This window comes from Falco punctatus (genome assembly GCF_963210335.1).
Source record: "Falco punctatus genome assembly, chromosome: 12".
NCBI classification, from domain to species: Eukaryota; Metazoa; Chordata; class Aves; order Falconiformes; family Falconidae; genus Falco; species Falco punctatus.
In genome coordinates, this window is record NC_137592.1 from 6715889 (window position 1) to 6731361 (window position 15473).

The 15473-nt window shown below is 39.2% G+C and overlaps 1 protein-coding gene across 3 annotated transcripts in view; it reads left to right on the forward strand.

Moving 5' to 3' along the window:
- Nucleotides 1–15473, forward strand: part of PLCB1 (phospholipase C beta 1) — a 408255-nt gene that overhangs the window by 335761 nt on the left and 57021 nt on the right. For all 3 annotated transcript variants that reach the window (XM_080407721.1, XM_080407722.1, XM_080407723.1), the window contains 6 exons: nucleotides 1425–1644; nucleotides 5418–5598; nucleotides 7732–7808; nucleotides 7900–7989; nucleotides 10221–10278; nucleotides 11420–11506. In XM_080407721.1, coding sequence (XP_080263847.1) covers nucleotides 1425–1644; nucleotides 5418–5598; nucleotides 7732–7808; nucleotides 7900–7989; nucleotides 10221–10278; nucleotides 11420–11506 — 713 coding nt within the window. The remainder of the gene's footprint in view (nucleotides 1–1424; nucleotides 1645–5417; nucleotides 5599–7731; nucleotides 7809–7899; nucleotides 7990–10220; nucleotides 10279–11419; nucleotides 11507–15473) is intronic.

Here is a 15473-nt window from a genome sequence, read left to right on the forward strand (position 1 = left end):
CAAGAGAAACATATTTTTTATGAAATAGGCCATCTGGTTTAGACATTTCTTTGAGTGATTAGGACTGAAAACATATATACCATGTTTTCTTCCTCAGCTTTGAAATTATTAAATATTTGAGCACATGTTTCATGAGTTTGGAATAGGGTGCCAACAGGGAATTTTTAAAAAATAACCTTTCACAAGCATGATGTTACCATCTAATACAGTCAAAATATCAGCATTATTATGAGAACAGAAACTAAATTTGTTCTGAATATTGCGAATAGTAGTGAAACTATTTTATCTTCATTAGCTTTGCAGTGTTCCCATTGCTCCTACAAAACTGAGAATTACTATTACATTAAGCAAATTGGTGTGTCAGTTAGGTAGTGCCCTGCTGTTCAACTGGGAGGCATGTCCTCCAGCTTGGAGTTGGAGTTTGGATTGCAAATTTCATAACTCATTTTCTTTTTTAGTCGTTCTCCTACATTGGAACCCACCCTGTGTCCAAATCTTGCTTAGGCCTACATTTAGGTGGGGAAAACAGACACAACATGAAATTCTGCATGTTGATTGCCTCTTATTCACCCTCCCTCCATGTGCAGTAAAAAGAGGCTGGCTTAGATTGTGGGAATACCTGCAGGCCTCGTACAGTCTGTTGTCTGAGAAGGGGTCTTCAGTCTGGCTTTTCCAGAGCTGTGATCTCCAATCATACGAGTCACCCTTCCCTCCAGCTAGCAGACACTGAGCTCGAGCTATGATCTGGGTTCACAGGGCAGGACATCCTTCAGAGCTGCTGCTGGAGTGGCAGCACTGGCACGCAGTTCTCAGCATTTAGCCACCAGTCCTTTGCTGGACTGGCACCCAGATGGCCATGACTCCTGTGGTGCAGGGTCTCCAACAAGAGAGAAGTGAAAGCTCTCCTGGGATGCTGTGATGATACCAGGACAGATGCTTTCAGCTGGTGCCCACGTCAAGGCAGGAGAGCTGCCAGCTGAAGTGCTGTTTGTGAAGGGAGTTTAGGCACTAGATGTTGTTATGTAGCTAGCCCATCCAGAGAGAAGGGCGACTTGAAGTGTTGGTACAGTGGGTAGAAAGATCTCTGGTCATATTTAAGATCATGGTTTTGTATGTTGGGCTGATGGGAGTCTTTTGCATCTGAAAGGAGTTGAAGAGAGAACATACATGTTTTTTATCTTGCTGCACGTCTTGGTGTTCTAAATTTTCATCTCGCTTCCTACTCTGGTATCAGTTAAATTTGCCAAAGTATTTTCTATCTGGTTACCTTAATTCCAGATAAGTCTACTTAGTTAGTTTAAGCTAGCACGTTTCACTTACCTGCAGTAAACAAGCACAGTACACCCTGCTAATGGGAACTCCTGGGTTTTTGATTGAAATCAACTGTGAAACAATTGAAGTGGTTTTTGTTATTATCATTGTAGAAGTGGAAGCACAGACTATTGAGGAGCTAAAACAACAAAAGTCTTTTGTTAAGCTTCAAAAGAAGCACTACAAGGAAATGAAGGACCTTGTAAAGAGGCACCACAAGAAAACCACCGACCTTATCAAAGAGCACACTGCAAAGTACAATGAAATCCAAAATGACTACCTGCGACGAAGAGCAGTTTTAGAAAAAACAGCAAAAAGAGACAGTAAGAAAAGGTATGTTGGACGTAGCTTTCCTGTTCTTGGTATTGGAGATCTTTACTCAAGTCTTCTTTTATAGTAGACAGTTACTATGGAGGTGACATTAGAGCACAGAAAAAAATTCAAAAGCAGCAAGATTCCTAGGTAAAATGAAGTCAGGGCCTTTGATACGGAAATCCTCAGGAAAAGGCCTCTCCATGATATGCTGCTTCTCTGCTAGAAGCCAGGTAAGTAGTTCACCATGTTATACCTCTTTCCCTGTAAATGAAGCTATATAATATTTATCTTGGGACCTTCCCTAGACCACTGGTATGGGTAGGTGACTCGGCTGTACTGGCAACAGCATCCAGTGATTAGGTAGTGAGCTTAATGACGAACTGAGAGAGCATATCCCCTGCATGCTGAGACAGTTCAGGAGCCAGACTGCAGTGTGAAAGAACTGAAACTTACCTGGATAAAGTGTTTTATTTTCCTACTCAGGTCAACTCAGCACATTTTATCAGAGCACCCCATCTTCTGCCTTGCTGATCTACTTTAGGAGGAGGATCGGTTCCATGGAAACTTCTGTCCCACACTTAATAATACAACTTTAGAATGTAGCTCCCTTTTCAAGCAAAAAGTGTTTGCAGCCAGCACGCATAGTCATTCTGCTCATATTAAGCAATTGGTTTACTCTGGGCCACCACAATGTGCTGTCTGGTGGTGGAAGAGACCAAGTGTCAAAACAGGAACAAAACATAGTCTTCTCATGTGGTTATGGGTAAAATGGATATTCTGAATTTGGGATGAAGAATATTGTTTCCAAGTTAGAGCCCTGTTAAACCTCATGCTAGACTAGAAGGCATCAGATACATAATTAGGTGAAAGAAAGACCTGGAAGTTATTAACATCTGGCTACTGTTTAAATGATGATTGATCTGGACCACCTGGAGATCTCTTAATGATTGCTTGGCTTTGCATGCGTACCCCTTCTGTGCTGTCTCTCTAGGTCTTGCATTGCCCTTTCTCCTTGTGTGTGCTGATACACTTTTTATATTATTTGTTTAGGTATTACTAAAAAAGGAGAGTTGTGTTTATCAGTTTGAAATGCAGAGACTGTTATGGCTTTTTAATCTTTCCACAAATACTGACTTGTTCTTATGGTAAGGAACTACATGTTAATGAAGATCAGTTCTTAATTCCTGACAAAATATATACACACATATATAGAATGAGACTGTTGCAGTTGAATTTTTATTTCTCTTATTACTGCAGCATTCTCATTTGAACATAATTTAGTTTTTAAAGTAATCAGATAAGCACAAAAGTCCTTTAACTTCTACATCAAATGGATACAGCTGCAGTTCTTAAATACAAAGACAGTGAATGAGCATTAAAAAAAAAATTACTTGATACTTTTTGGTAGGAGACCATAAGAGTAAAACGCTGCAAGCATGCTCTGGCTGCCAACCTTGCTGATAGTGTGATAGTACCTCTAAATGTAAGTGACTGGCATTTAGGCCATAACTTGTCATTAGGAAGGAGCTTATTCATTTACGCTTCCCTGATGACAGAATGTCATTTGGCTTAATAAGAGCTTAACGCTCATGATATACTGTTCAGCTGGCCTTAATGGTTGTCAGTTTTCAGGCTTCCAGGTTCTACACTTAAGTTTAACAAACTCGCTTGAGGTCTGGTTGTCAACTGCACACACAGTGATGTTTTATCCACTGTATTTTCCATCATCAATGTGTGTGACAGAGAGTGGCAAACAAAAAAAGTCACGTTTCTTTCTCTTCTCTAGCATATTCTATTCAAATTTAAGCAGAAAATCAAACTGAATAAATAACATGACTCATTTATCTTTGAGCAAAAAGGATCTTCTCTTTTTCTTTTGTTATGATCTGACCATAAATCATTCATGATATCAGGCAATATAACCCTGCAGTCTATTCAGTGGAACTGTTACAGTGATTTCAGAGATGTGCGGGTTTATGTGCAGATACAGAGAAATTTGAAGGTTAAAAAATCTGAGCTCGAATTTTAAAAAGGCAGGAATATATTTTTAAGGGATTCAAACTTGCAAGTACATATTCTCTCAAGCAGCAGACTTGTAATAGAATACCGCATCCCAGGAAAAATAATAATTTAATAATTTTAAATTATTACTGTAGCTATTTGCCTGTAACTGCAAAGTATAAATCACTACTTCATCAGGAGTCCCTGTATCGGATTGCGATAAAAATGTGTTGTCTCTGGTCAGAAGTAATCGATGTTTTGTGCCCTTGTCTAAAATTGGGCCAGGGTTCAGTAAAGCCATTGTCTGTAGGAAGTTTGACGTATTTATTTATACACATGCACAAGTGTTTTGCAGGTGTTCTGAAGTTTCTTTAATGGCCATGTCCCTTAGAAGACAGTATTTTAGCCAGTGCTTGGAAATTGGCCTTATTTCTTTTCCCAAAACTACAAGAAAAATGTCAGCTTTCAAATGTATAGTGTAATGGCATAATATGCTGACTTTAATATTCATTAATTCTGCCTTCTGGCTCTGTATTTAAATTATCCTCACCTATCACACTGACACCACTTAACTTCTTAGCAGAATATTCAAATACAATAAAAATACAAGAAATAAAAAGAGGCTACCTTGGGGTTTATGTCCTCAGACTGATGAAAGCAGCTTCACATTATTCCAGTTGAAGTAACTCGAATTGACAGCAGCTGCAAACTTGAACCTGGGAGAGAAGAGAGGCAGCCAGTGTGTAGCAAGTTCTCTGCACTGTAATCTGCATATTTCTGGGTAGCCAAGTCATTTTTCTCACAGTGTCGGCTCTCTCTGTTCAAGGTTTTGCTGATTTGTCCATCTCATTCACTGTTCTGAGGTTTCCCAGGCAACTGATTTAACACCTGAGTACAGCAGTAAACAGCAGTGGAGCAGGGACACAGCATAATTTTTTTTCCCTTGGCTTTATTTTAGTGCTGGTCTGAGAGTGATACTGCTTTTGCTGTTCATTTTTTCCTTGAGCATTGTAGTGTCATTCTGTCTCCTTTCACAATTGCATCTATTCTTCCTTCTGTCTCAAGAAAGGGGGGAAAAAACCAACCACAAAAGGTAAAAACCTGTTCCTTTAGTGTTGCCTTTTAGCTTCTCATTGTATTTTTATTTTGTGCTGCCTTTCTGAGGTTATTCCCCACTGGGGTGTTAACTTTCCTCCTAAAGTATCAGTCCATAGAGCATTTTGCTCTGTTTGTGCTATGTGTGGCATTTCCTGAAGCAGGGAGAAAATAACAAATAAAGGGATGTTCCTACCATTTTAAGCATTTCATAAATGCAGATGTAAAGTTGTGCTCTTAGATTTATTGCTAAGTGCTTGCAGGGATGATTTCGTTTTCAAAATACTTAGCATTCATCATTTCTGCTGAGGACTGTGCAGCTTTGAAGTTCAAGTTAACATGTCTGGAAGTGGATAAGCAAGTTCCATAGACATCTGTTTATGGGAAATCTTCACAGTTACATTTATAGTTCATTTATACCAAGTCTGGTTCACATCACCATTCTGCATTAGTAAAGTGAGGTTTAAAAGCAATAGCCATCACATTAACAAACTGTTAATGTTCTTTTTTTAGTAAAAGATGAAATTATTGGACTTACTAGAGCTAAAATCATCTTTTGGCACTATATGTGGGGCTGAGGAACTCCCTAATGGGCTACATATAACCAGCTGCCTCAAAAACAAGGTTTAAACATGGGGCAGAAGGTACCTGCCTAGTGACTTAGACCTTGGTGGGGTGTGTGTGTGTCTTTGCAGATCTGAAACAGGCAGCCCAGACCACAGTTCTTCAACTATTGAACAGGAATTAGCTGCACTTGACTCTGAAATGACCCAGAAGCTAGTTGAGCTGAAGGAGAAGCAACAACAGCAGCTGCTAAATCTCCGACAGGAGCAGTATTACAGTGAAAAGTACCAGAAACGAGAGCACATTAAGCTGGTACGTTCGTTATATTGTCCACTTTTCTTTAGCAGTCTCAGGGTGAGTAATGAGAGCAGCATGACATTATCATTAAGTGGGGCTTCCTCTTACTTGGAGTCCATTTCAGAGCTTGATTTCCCTGTGGTCTGCTGCAGCTTCAAGGGGTACTTGTGTCACTGTCACAAACCTTGGAAGGCTTTGGATGGAAGGCAGAAAAGCAACGGGATTATTAGTACTGCTAATGTAGAGTCTGGTGATGTAAGTCTTGGGTTAGTGCAACGTTTGGATGATGTTCCTGTTTTATTCTGCCACTCTTTTAAACGTACAACTCCCAAGGAGGCAGGATTAGATGGACAATAAATTGAAACACCATGAAAATAAATAAATGAAAATAGATTCAAACATTCCTCAGGACACAGAGTTGTGCCACACAGTGTTCCTGTTGCAGAAGAATGCTTTAAGGGGCTGCAGGACATAATCTGTATAGTGAAGAAATATTTTGTGTCCATCAGTCCAGGCCAGCTTCTGTTTTTACAGCTGAAGTTTGGCTGACAACTACAGCAGGATCATAGGCTCTCTGAGCTGAAATAGAGGAGCTTGAGCAGATGGCAGCTGATGCCGATGGATGTTCTCAGGCAGAAAAGAATATTTTTAAAGGATTTTATGGGACTGCAGACTGTTTCTCACCCCCAGAGAATCCTCACAATTTCTTCTCTATTATGTGATATTTTGCCTCATGACTGTTGGGTGAAGTGATTTGTTTACTCTACCCTGCCATCCAAAAAGAGCAGGTCAGAGGAGTGATATGTGTGAGTGTCACTCAGCCATGCCTTTTCACAAATTCATTCCCACAGGTCACAGCATGGAGCTGCGGCTCCCCAGTGGTGCCCTGTTTGTCACCAGTCGTATGTGAACCACAGCAGCTCCAGTGTGCACATGGATGCAGTTACCTGTGCCACGGGGAGACAGTCTGCGTTCCAGTAACAGTTGCTGGCTGCATCTCAGAGATTTTTTTTTTTTATAAAAATGAACCATTTTGGACCCACATAGTTGGGCTTATATTGTAAGCTAACTCCTTTCTCATTTCAAAATGGAAAATGGCATTTCGCAAAGCAAAGTTACATTATCCAGTTAGGATAAATTCATTTTTTAGCACAGAACCTTCAGACAGTTTTCCCTCTGAGCTGTGCAGAAGTTAATGTTCCAATTAAAATCTGCCTTGCAGCTGGGAGATTCTTTCTGATGTCTTTCTTTTAGAGGAGAGCCTATCACCGGTGTCTTTCTTCTTTTATCTAAGGAATGAAAAGCTGGATCAGACTAGCTAGGCTTTATTATACATCCTCTGGTTTATCATCCTGAGAGGATTATTTTAGAGAATCAGACTTAAACTAGAGGGGGTGATCAAACCAAATTGGTCCCATTTCCCACTTTGATTCACTATTCATTGCGCTAGCACACAAGCCCTGTCCGTATGTCCTCTCCCGTCAGCATCACCACCACAGGCATGCTTTTTGTTAGCTGTTACAGAATGAATGAGGTTGGACCCAGTGCTGCACAGCACATTTCAAACTGACAACTCAGGTTTTTTGAAAACTTATTTCTGTGGTCAAAATGTAGGCTATGCCTAACTATGCTTAGCTTTCTTAGCTATCGTGTGTGAATTTTCAATATCCACCTGACTACCCTGAAATCCAAGCTGTTCCATGTAATAATGTTCAATGCAAGAGGAATGTTTCCAGCACTCACAGAAAACCTGGAATATTTAGTGACATGGGAATTCAGTTTGTAATTTCTATTGCATAAATTCAGGTTGTGACTATTTATGAATTAATGTAGGCATTTTAATTCCTAGCAAAGTTAAAATCTGCAATATATTCTTTGGTTTTACATTTAATATTCTGAAACTATATCACCTTTATGTGCAAAGAAGTAGTAGTTTCTGTGCAAGCTGGACATATACAAGTCTGGCTGAAGTCCACAAGTTAAGAATATATTTACACTGGTAAGTGTTTTTACTGGCTTTTGATCATTGCTAATTAATCAGGGGATGGTATAACACTTTAATGTTTGCTACAGACTGTTGAGGAAATTTACATGTATGTATGATGTTTAGCTGAAAATACATGTTTTTGTTTCTTGGGATTTTTTTAGCTTATTCAGAAGTTGACAGATGTTGCAGAGGAGTGTCAGAACAGCCAGCTAAAGAAACTGAAAGAAACATGTGAAAAGTAAGGTGCTATTCCCCTTATAATTGATTGCTACTCCATGTGGGGTTTTTTTAGATACATTTTGAACTTGCCTTTATTTTTTATGCTTTAGAGAAAAGAAAGAATTGAAGAAAAAAATGGACAAGAAGAGGCAGGAGAAGATCACTGAAGCAAAATCCAAGGATAAAAATCAAATGGAAGAGTAAGTATATCCCTAGATCCATATCCTTATATGTTATAAAGAGACAAGATTTTTCACAACTGGAAAATCAAAGAAAGGTCTCAACCCTAAATACAAGGCAGGTTCTAGTCAGACTGGAATACCTCACCAGAGCAGTGGAGTCCTCCTTACTTCTGCTGATACAAATTTAATTTCCTGGGACTAATCTAATCTCCTGTTGCTCGAGCACTGAGAGTCTGGGTCAGCTGCAAAGGTGCTGTGTGGTATGGGGCTGCGCCTGTGAGTGGCACAACAGAGTGATTTGCCAGCATGCTGTTAATCCAGACACTGTTTCTCTGGGTATAAACACACTTCGTGGCTTCAATTTCACAGGGTTTGATTTCACCTTAACTTAGGTTTTTATCTGTGAGTTAGCTAATCTTCTTAGCTCTGTTAAAGCCGCTCTCCAGAACAAGTAGCAGCAACACAATGGAAGGTTTGCTCTACTTTTGTGGGAAATTCCCCTCAGATGCTGTGCTACTGATTCTGCTCCAGTGTCAGTGCTACGCAGTGTGCAGTCACTTTGGGTGGAAGAGAGAGGAAAACTGAGCTCTGAGGGAGCAGTTGCTGGGAACAGGGACAGGAATATTAATTTCATTAAGGTACCACCAGACAATACAAACTGTAGTTGTGCAAATTGATTATATTCTCCCCAAGGGCACAGTATCTAGGTTTGTTTGTCCTCCTTAATTTGTTTTGGCAAGCAGCTCAAAAAGAAAACTGAGTGTTTTAATCTTCCATCATTTGCTGGGATATTCAGTTAAAAATACAGGAGGGAAAAAAAAAATAATCTAGAATATCCAAGCTTTACCAAGCAACAAAGACACAACTGTTTGCTTTTCTACAGGTAAAAAGGTTTATATGGGCTTGGGAGCATCTCAAAATAGAATCTGTGCATTTGGTAACACTGAAAGAAGCTCACACACACACAATGAACTGCAACAGATAAGAATCAATATTACAGAATTTTAGTAAACATCCTAGAAAAAAAGATAACATAATGACAATAATTGATTATGAAAAAAGGGAGAAATACTCAATATAGTTAGAGCCAGTCAGAGGGTATGGAAGTCATATTATAAAAAAGCAGTCAATCATTATGAAAATGTTATAGCAGTAAAAATCAATTGCAATAGGAAATTATTTGCTGAGAGGTTAATGAGATACTAGTGGAAAGGCTCAGAAACAGACAGGTGGAAATTCTTTTTTGTTTTCATTTTATTTTTTTCTCATTTTTCCCAAGGGCTTTCCTTTGCTAGGCTTTTCAAAGAGCTCTTGGGAAAGGTGAGGTGGGGAACTACATGGGAAACAGCTTTCCTCTGTCCAGTGACATGGTTTGTCCTCACTCTTGAGTAGGACAGAGAGTAGCGAGACCTTCTGGTGAATCCCATTCAAGTCATCCAGGTTAGGCTGTTGTTTATTTAAAGCTCTTACAGAAATTTGGGAAAGAAATTGTTCTTACTTAATTTTTCTAATTCCTACATGCATGCAGGGCTTGTCTATCTACCTAAACCCATCAGATTTTCGTGCCACCTGACCAGCAGTTCCCTGTTCCTGACTTAGGCAGTTAGGTTTTAGAGTACTGTCCTGAATCTGGTCAACTTGAGTATCTACAAGTCGTTATTTTTTGTGCATTTATCACAGGGGGTTCTTGTCTTCAGTCTTTGACTGATGATCACTTTAATAACTACCTCACAAAGTCACTTAAAGTTCAAGTGTTTCCTCCAAGTTCAGCTTTAAGAGGTTTACAGAGCAAAGCTGGGCACCGAAGTCAAGCCCTGCTTTTTGTGGGAACTTTGCCATTGTCTCAGAGATGTCACCAGCAGTATCTGCTCACTGACAGCGGCAGTTCTTTACTATATAACGTGCCACAATGTGGCAGTGTGCATCTACTGATGATAGCACACTCTCCCAGACTAACGTTTGGGCTTTAAGGAACGCTACCATCACTTTCAAGACGTGGCAGTACCCTTATGGTAAAAGCCTGTTGTGACAGAGCAGGGAGTTTGTTGTGGTAGGTCATGGGGAAGTCAGAGTCCTTCATACAATAAAGTTGCAGCCTGTTACAAAGGGCACATTTAGGAAGCAGATAAAAATTTAAGTAGGCAGATCCTTACATTCAAAACAGAACCTTACTTATTTTGTAAGGAGTGATTAAAATATGTTGGTGTTATCTTACTGACTACAATAACTTGTTGACTGTTTCACCCCAGAGAGAAGACTGAAATGATTCGATCGTATATCCAGGAGGTGGTGCAGTACATAAAACGGGTATGTCAGGCCATATGTTTTATTTTCCCAGTTTTGGGGTAAAATACTATCTTTCATATTTTAGGTCATATTAAACTGTGCGTTCTAAGCATTTCTGTAAAGGTTCTGCAAATGCTGATTTTTAACACATGCAGTGTAGACTTCTCTCCAAATTCCAGTTAAAGGAAAACTGGAATTTCAGACAGATCTTCATTAATTGTTAGTCAGTGTTTGGGGCTTGGTGCTAATAGTGGCAGATTTTAATAGGCTTAGGATTACATCTTTGAATATCCTGTGTTTATTCATGGAAAATGTACCGATTTTTTTAATTGACTTGCTGTCTCACAAATGCAAAGATTGCATAAGGAACTCTGAAAGTCAATAAACATCTAATTGCAGAGTATATTTTAACAATTTTAACCCTAATTACATTAATACAGTTACTCAAATGAAAAAAAATTCTATGAGCTCTGTAAACACTAATCAAAGAATTTCATTACTGATGCTAGTAGGTGTTTTTTCTGAAGCTGTAGGTGGTTTACACTGGGCTGAAAGTACGCACCGCAGTGTTTTGGTATGTGAAATCACTTTGAAACATATACTACTATTGAATTTTCTCCTAATTTCACTGCAGAGAGAGTTCAGTTCAAAAGTTGGCCCATTTTTGCTCACAGAGGCATTGATTCAGGAAGCAACCTGAAGAATTAGCAAATTAACTGTGTGTAGTTCCTGTTGGAGTCAGACACATGTCTGAGTGCTTTATTAAATAAGGCCCAAAATTTGTGCATGTAGGACTCTAGGATGCAAATCCTCCTCTTCTGGGAACAGAGTCCATCTAACACAGCTTGTACACGAAAAGATAAAGCAAAATAATATGACTTTTTAAAATGCATTATGCTTTTAATAGCATTATAAGTCTACAATAAGTCTTTTAGACGTTTCTGATACTAAGTCTCATGTGTAAAATCTGAGATATTGTCCACACACAACTGTTACAGCAGTTGTCCTCAGGGGTGGTTGTGACAATGGTGCTAATTCATATTAGAATTATTCGTAGTTTTGATTATAACGTTTTAATTTTGATGGATGGAATATTTGTTGGGGAAAGGGTGGGAAAGTGAGGATTTGCAATCTCTGAAGATCCTCTGCTATTTTCTTATAGCTAGAAGATGCTCAGAGTAAAAGACAGGAGAAACTTGTAGAGAAACACAAGGAGATTCGTCAGCAAATACTGGATGAAAAGCCTAAGGTAAAGAGTTTTTGAACATGTGTTATACTGCTAAAAACTGTCGTTCAGGGAAGTGTTCCTCCAGCAGGTAGGCTGATGTTTAAACATGAAAAAGTCCATTCATAGCATCATAGCCATTGTCTTTAATATTCAGGATGAAAAAAGATGTCGAGTAGCAGTTTAGTATGGAGCACCACTTCAAGTGCAGATGTCATAGATGGGGTTTGGGTTTTAGTACTTGTGTTGTTAAAAAGCTTCCAGTGTAAACGGTGCTTCTGACCAGCAGAGTGTGCCCATCACTGCGTTGTGCTTTAGCAGTACAAAACCAAAACACAGTTTACATTGAAAAGAAAAGGAGATATCTTTTTAGCATGCTTGCCGCAGATATTTGTGATAAATTATGAGTATATATTTCTGTGGAAAACAATGAGATTTTCATAATAATAGTGCTTAATATTCTACATTGATTGCTGGATTTCCTCTATTTGTTTTTCTGCACTGCATCTACTTGTAATACTCTGAAATACAATTTTTAATCCTAAAGGCTGCAGGCTGACTCTTGCTCCTAGTGAAGCTGGTGGTATTTTTGCCATTGACTTCAATGGAGAAGGTTCAGAGTCCTTCACTCGTACATGATTTTCCTGTAGGAAAACCTAGGTAACTATATATAACCAGACTTCTGTACAGAGGGAGACTTGTTTTCAGCAGAGTTCATATCCAAGTATGACGCTTCACAGCCCGCTGTGTCATGTCTGCTTTCATTTTTACTTCACTTGTTCACATGTGTGTTCTAGGCTTCACTTTTAATTCCTTGTCCGTGTCCATAGTCCTGTTTCTGTGCTTGTATTACAACTTAAAGTCTAGCACTGGGTGTGAGCTAATCAGTGTTGTCATGTCATTTCTGTGAAATATCCAGAGAATAAATTAGGCTACGGTCTGAATAGCTAGAAGTTTACAACAGTTTGGAAAAATAAAAATGTTTGCAATTCTGGTTTTCTGCTCATCTTTTTTGAAATAACATTTATAAATAAGCAGGAACTTTTCAGTGTTGTGGGCATCTGGGTATAAAGGCTATACAATAATATTATGCTTTATATTTGGTGCTGTAGGGTCATGAGCTTCTCAGGAACTAAAAAGGCTGCGGTTTAAATGTTGGAATTTTAAATTTCAAAGAATAATTTGCCAGTATTTCTAACACTAGCTTTTCACAAATACTTGGACACTGTGTCTGTGTCCTTTCTTCTTTTTTTTTCTGGATTTTTTCCCCCCTAATTTATCACTTTAATTCAGAAGTAGCATAAAGCACTGAAAATTTGTCACTAAAGACTTGGATTGCATTTTGAAAGATTGTGCTGGGCCAGTAGTGTTAGACTCTTCCATCAGCTGTCCCTGTGCCAAGTGTTAGGTCATGGCACAGAGCAGCTCCAGATCCCTTGTCTTCCCCTGCATCTGGCCATCAGTTCAAGCACTGGGGTAATCAGCACTGCTCAGTCAGTGCTCTCCGTTTCTCCTGAGAAAACCCTCTGCAGTAATGTGCCTCACAGGGCCTGGCTGCAGGATGTGTTTTTTTTTCCTTTCCCACATACTGAAACGGGCAGACTTTGCTGAGCTCATGATGGTATGTGCCTCTTGCTGGCATGAGAGGATTTAGAGAAAACATAATTACTCATTTTATTAAGTCTCTTTTTACGTTTTGCTTCATGTTCATATTTCATATCCATATTTGCTTCCTAAGTGACAGGGCATAGGATATAAAATAGATCAAATGATTTCCCAGCTGAGAAGAACCAATGTATTTTATGCAAACAGCAGCCTTTTTTGGGGCAACTTATTTAACAGGTTAGTCTCTCGTGCTTCGGCATGCTGACACCCACTAAAATTTATGCTAGCTGTGTTAAACGGTTTTTCTGGCAGTAGCAACTCAACCCCTAAACAAAGAGTTTAATACATTAAGAGGGAAAGAATTTTTAGTATTTTTACTAATAATTCCACTGGAGACATTTACCATCATCAATCACTGTCATTTGATTATTTATTACTGACTCACAGTTTGTTGTGTTATGATTGTATGCACAGAGCTCTGTCATAGCCAGGAAGAATATAATTTCGTAAAGTGTTACCAGCAGACTGCCACACCAGTGAGATTTTTCTTTTTTCTCTTTTTTAAATTATGAGTTTGCAGCTTCCCATGTTGTGGTGTGTGTAGGTCACCAAAAGAAAATTTGCCTTAGAGCTCTGACATTTTAGACAACAGCTTTTAGAAAAAACGCAAACTGGATTCAAATTGGTTCCCTGTACGGAGGTGGAGGGCTTGCTTTTTGTTTAAAATGCCATGTGTTTAGATGGAAGTACTTAACTCAGGACTGATTTACACCCGTAAACTCTGCCTGTCATATATATAATTTATTTTTAATGTTTGAATGCAGGACTGTTTTGCAGCTTTCATTTGTGGGGCTATTGATAACCAAAACCAATTTTTTTTTCCTCATAGAAGAGTTGGAGACTTTACTTCCTGAACTGATACTTTTAGGCAAGAGGTTGGAAATAGTTCCTCAGCTTATTGTGGTCCTGCTGAAGTCAGTGTAGGTATTGGCTTTAATGAGACCAGGATGTCATGCTGTATCTGTGTAAGTAATGAGGATACCTTAATGACACACTAATCTCTGGTTATGTAGAAACTAGAAATCGAGTATTGTCATCAAATCCATGTGTGTGTGTGTGTATGGAAACAGGCCAGCCACTCCCACAAACATGTTTGGAAAAGGAGACTATCACTTCATTAAGAAGTCAAATACTCATGGACTCTAGGTCAAGAAATTTCTAACTTGCCATTTTAGTGCAAGTACAGTGGAAGCAAAGTTCAAATGCTCTCCTGCCACTGTCTTTTTCCTAACAGCATCATTAGCAAACAAGTCCAAGTTTATTTTCTTTTCTCTTACTCCTTTTTTTTTTTTTTTTCTCTTACATTATCTACTGGCAGCTTTATTATCAGCAACAGCTTGTATTTTTCTTCTCACCCATTCTAATTCTTTGTCTCCTCCTCTTAGCACTGATACACATTAAGCTTGTCCTGTCCTTATCTTCTTCCCCTTGGGCATCTCCTCTGCATGCTGTGGAGGCTGCTATAGAAAGACAGCTCTTTACACCGCAGTACTGGATTCTGTACATTAGAGCAGTGTGTGATTTTAGATTGTCCACTATAGTGTGTGTCTGGCAGTCCTTATCTAGGCACAGAGGAGTGCATCGAGGATGGGCATGGTCATTACATCTCAATTTCTTTGTCCTTTACAGCTTGTGCATCAAATTAAACATAAATAAACACATTTCCTTCCCCACCCACCCCTCTTGCCTCCAATTTCATTGTAATTACAAAAATCAATACACATGAGACATGACAAGGGATTAATTATTTTTCTAAGAACCGACTCAGTTACAGTAAATAGACCCAAGCCTCCTCTAATTGAAATCAATGAGACTTTTGTTATTTATGCTCATGGGTCAGAGTTACACTTAAATCTCAGTGTAATAGCTGAGACTCCTGTGCCCTTGCAGTCAGCGCCTGCTCCCAGCGGAGTTAGCTGGCTTCTGTTGGCTTCAGTGGACCATATTCTTACAGTCCCAGCTGTCAAGGAAGGTGTAACATTTTGTAGCCTGCGTTCATGTTTCTGCTCACAGCTGCTCTGTTGTTCAGAGCCCCGGCTTTGCCAGGGCCGGCTGAGTGGTGTGGGCTCCTGGAGGTCTGTGGGAAATGGTGCTGTTCAGTGAGGCTTTACCTGGGGGAAAAGGTCCAACAGATCTACAGAGGCACCATAAGCTGTGCAAACTTTCTTAGAAATGTTGCATCTCTCTGGTTTTTCACATGAGTGAGAATACAGCGTTAAGGTATAAAATTCCTTTTTCTCCTCAAAAAGTATAATGGATACCATTTAAAAAAATTATAAATCAGTCCTCGATAATGGAAAATATAAGCATCTAATGCATGCTAACT